The sequence below is a fragment of the Lactuca virosa genome, chromosome 5 (assembly GCF_052849685.1).
Source record: "Lactuca virosa cultivar CGN04683 chromosome 5, Lactuca_virosa_CGN04683_v6, whole genome shotgun sequence".
NCBI classification, from domain to species: domain Eukaryota; kingdom Viridiplantae; phylum Streptophyta; class Magnoliopsida; order Asterales; family Asteraceae; genus Lactuca; species Lactuca virosa.
The window spans coordinates 438402568-438406795 of NC_136430.1; the positions used below are offsets into that span (position 1 = coordinate 438402568).

A 4228-nucleotide genomic window follows, 5' to 3' on the forward strand; every position below is an offset into this window, starting at 1 on the left:
TCCTTAAATGTAAATGATTTTGCCATTTTTAAAATATGATTGTTTAATTTATAAGAAAATCAAAATCAAATTCGATGAAATAATATATATTTCCAATAATGTAATTATATTATTTATTTTGGGAACCTCGAGAATTAATTTTTTTAGGAAAAAAGTACAATATGCATAGGAAATGGTACGTTATTGTTGAAGTAGTCATTAATTAATCTTGGCCTAAAAAAACAAAATTCAAACCAAAGGTTGGGGTACGAAATACCAATCCTGTCTGCCATTTCCAATTACCTAAATCTTAGCTGTAAACACACAACCTCCCACCTCAAGTCTGCAACTTTCACCTTCTAGAAATTACTGCAATATCATTCACACACACCCACTGCTTCAACACCCTTTCATGGAGAATCTCTCTCGCTCTTTCTTCCTTTCCCATATCAATCGTCAATCCAATCTCAATTTCAAGAAATAAACGAGCCCCACCCAATAATCACTCCTGCATTTACTCTTTTAACCTATACTTGAAAATGTCCATCTTCTTCTTCGTTTTCCCCTTCATTTTCATGTTAAGATGTACAAAATCTGGCATCGAAGCCACCGACACTGCCGTCCACAACCGCCGGACGCTGCACCAACCGTTCTTCCCACAAGATTCACCCGGTGTACCTCCGTCGTCGTCGTCATCTGATGTACCGTTTACACCTAACCCCACTACGACAAACCCATCGCCGCCGGATGGTCAGCCGTTTTTCCCATCTATTCCATCTCCCCCGCCTCCGCCGTCTGAGTCGACTACGTCTGCTTCTTTTCCGGCTAATATATCCTCACTCAACCTTCCCACTTCCCCCAAATCGAAACCGGTTTCATCAAAACTCATCGCGACTGCGGTTACACTGGTGATTGCTGCCGCCATTGTTATAGCAATCGTTGTTTATTTACGGATTAAGAAGCGAAGAGGGTATGATCAAGATTCTAGATCTTTTAGCGATGAGAAAACTCGTAGATCCGACAGTAGTACTAGAGTAGTTGTTAGTTGTAATGTTAATAATGGTGGCGGTGGTGGTAGTGATAACAGTTCTAATCGGATTCCGAAGCTCACTCGGCCGTCGCAAACTAGTGCTGAATTTCTTTATCTTGGTACGCTTGTTAATTCTCACGGTGGAATTGATTCTACTAAATCAAGCGCTCGTGATAATCCTGCTGATGGTGATTCAAATCTGCGAAAACTGGATTCGCCGGAACTCCGCCCATTGCCGCCTCTTGTAAGTGTCGGTGGTAACGGAGGACGGACTCAAAGCAATCTTAGGAATGATAATTTTGAAAATGCGGATGCTGAATCTTCTAGAGATGAAGAACTTGAAGAGTTCTATTCTCCAAGAGACTCGATCGGCACCGGATCCGGTTCTAGAGCAGCGTTCGCCGCCGTGCCGGTTGATACTTATGACTCGCGGAGAATAATTGGGTCCGGTTCTTCCTCATCATGCTCATCTTCAAGTTCGGGTTCTCCGGCAAGGTCTGTTTCTCTAAGTATTTCGCCGCCGGTTAGCTTGAGTCCAATAAGATCAAGGCCAAAATCGCCGGACCTTGATGCAATTCAAACTGCTCCGCCGCCGACTCGCTTAGCTCCTCCGCCCCCACCACCGCCGCCACAGCCTCTGGTAATCCCTCCTCCAGATATCCGATTAAGCAAAGACAGCCTAGAGTCTTCTCCCAGACTATCAGATTCATCAAGTGAACAATACTCACCTCCGCCAGCTAGAATTCCGCCACCTCCACCACCACCACCACCACCAAAGCACTGGGAAAACCCAAGTCCAAGAACTCCAACACCACCAGTTCGACCGCCAGTCTTAATCACACCGGCAAGACCCATACCACCAATCCACGATCAACCACTGGTTTCACCAATTGAATTGCTGCCGGAAAATCAAGAAAATCATGAGACCCCAAAACCAAAGTTAAAACCACTTCACTGGGATAAAGTAAGAGCAAGCTCCGATCGTGAAATGGTCTGGGATCAACTCAAGTCTAGCTCGTTTAAGTAAGATATCCAATTACTCTTCAAATTCGTAATTTTGCTTTATCTTATATGATTTATTGTTCTTAATTACAGATTAAATGAGGAAATGATCGAGTCATTATTCATCGTAAAGACACCAAACTCAAGTAATTCCAACGAAACATCCACCACAAAACGCCCAATTCTTCCCTCACCCAGTGGACAAGAAACCCGCGTTCTTGATCCTAAAAAATCCCAAAACATTGCGATTTTACTCAGGGCACTTAACGTGACAATTGAGGAAGTTTGTGATGCACTTTTAGAAGGTAATTATAATTTACTTCAATTCTATAACAATTTCATTGTTGGGTTCTGTTTATTTAACATTTTTGGATGATTATACAGGCAATGCAGATACTCTTGGAACAGAGCTTCTTGAGAGTTTATTAAAAATGGCTCCAACGAAAGAAGAAGAACGGAAGCTGAAAGAGTATAAAGATGATACACCCATGAAGCTTGGGCCAGCTGAAAAGTTTCTGAAAGCTGTTCTTGATGTACCGTTTGCTTTTAAACGAGTCGATGCAATGCTTTACATATCCAATTTTGATTCAGAGGTCGAGTACCTTAAACGCTCTTTTCAGACACTCGAGGTACATTTCCATTTCATCACTACAGCTTTATGTCATTCCACTTCTTTTTTACTTTATACAGAAAACAAAAACTAGAAATAAAGTTTTTTACTTTTTTTTTTTCCCACTTTTTGTCCTAATTTATGTGCCTTCGTTATGGCCAAACTGTCTAAAAGGGTGTTTGGATCATTGGATGTGTCTTTTCAAAGCGACTATTCCGATTTCAAAGAACCAGATACTTAAAGTCAGGGGTAATTTCGTAATTTTACGTTTATTTCAGGTAGCATGTGAAGAACTTAGAAACAGCCGAATGTTTTTAAAACTTCTGGAAGCGGTTCTGAAAACCGGGAACCGAATGAATGTCGGGACGAATCGCGGTGATGCACACGCGTTCAAACTCGACACACTTCTCAAACTCGTTGATGTCAAGGGCACAGATGGAAAAACAACTCTTTTGCATTTTGTTGTTCAAGAAATAATCAAAAGCGAAGGGGCCCGCCTATCAAATACCGAAACTAACCCCGATGACACCAAATCCCGTAAGCTCGGTCTTCAAATCGTTGCGGGGATAAGTTCGGAACTTTCAAATGTCAAAAAAGCCGCATCCATGGATTCCGAGGTTCTTAATAGCGATGTCATGAAGCTTTCCAAGGGTATTTCGGACATTATCCAGGTTGTTAGGTTAAATGACACAACAACGCCCTTAGAGACGAGATTTTCGGGGTCGATGAATGGGTTTTTGAAGATGGCGGAAGAGGAGATTATTAGGATTCAAGCTCAAGAAAGTGTTGCGCTTTCTTTAGTGAAAGAAATCACAGAGTATTTCCATGGGAATTCAGCTAAAGAAGAAGCTCATCCGTTTAGAATCTTTATGGTGGTGAGAGATTTCTTGAATGTTCTTGATCGTGTTTGCAAAGAAGTTGGATCCATAAATGAACGGATTGTGATAAGTTCGGCATATAAGTTTCCGATTCCGGTGAACCCGAATTTGAATTTGCCTCCGGTTTTTGGATTCCATGGAAGAAGACAATGTAGTTCTTCGGATGATGAGAGTAATTCATCGTTCCAAAGGTCGTAGGTATGGATATGGGGGTATTTTCTTCTTTTGGGATGTTGTATTTGTATACGTAAAAGTAGAAGATTTTGAACATTGATTCGACTATAGATATATATAAATATATATAATATGTATGTATGATATACAGAGGAGTTTGGAAGAATAAACAAATCTCTGTAAAAAACCTGGCATATCTAGTACTAAAGTTGTTCCATGGAATTAGATTCTTTGTATCTCCAATTCCTCTGTAAATTAAATGTGATTTTTTGATATCTCAGCCAAAGTTTACATTTTGGATATAATAATATCATATGTTTTGTGTTTTATATTTATTGTTGCATAATTTGTCTATAACGGCTTTGTTCCTGTAAATTTTAATGCCTGCTTTAACTTTTATGCCTATTTGACAATGATGGTTTGTTTGCAATATATACGTTGAAAAGTTCGAAAGTGCCAACATAATTGATGGTGCTTTTTGCATGAAAAGTTGACTTATTTCAGGGGTGTGGAATACTTGAATGTACTTTTTTCACTATTTAGGGATAAATAATC

The 4228-nt window shown here is 40.1% G+C and overlaps 1 protein-coding gene across 1 annotated transcript; it reads left to right on the plus strand.

The window, feature by feature from the left end:
- Nucleotides 1–244: 244 nt before the first annotated feature.
- LOC145113817 (formin-like protein 2) lies at nucleotides 245–4004 on the plus strand. Its single transcript, XM_079049867.1, has 4 exons — nucleotides 245–2032; nucleotides 2105–2316; nucleotides 2396–2640; nucleotides 2900–4004. The coding sequence occupies exons 1-4, from the start codon at nucleotides 519–521 to the stop codon at nucleotides 3695–3697; spliced, it is 2769 nt and encodes a 922-aa protein (XP_078905993.1). The 5' UTR covers nucleotides 245–518; the 3' UTR covers nucleotides 3698–4004.
- The last annotated feature ends 224 nt before the right edge of the window (nucleotides 4005–4228 follow it).

Coding starts and splice junctions, on each gene's coding strand:
- LOC145113817 (XM_079049867.1), top strand. CDS start 519: ATGTCCATCTTCTTCTTCGTTTTCCCCTTCATTTTCATGTTAAGATGT. Junction 2,317..2,395: donor TTGTGATGCACTTTTAGAAG/GTAATTATAATT, acceptor ATGATTATACAG/GCAATGCAGATACTCTTGGA. Junction 2,641..2,899: donor GCTCTTTTCAGACACTCGAG/GTACATTTCCAT, acceptor CGTTTATTTCAG/GTAGCATGTGAAGAACTTAG.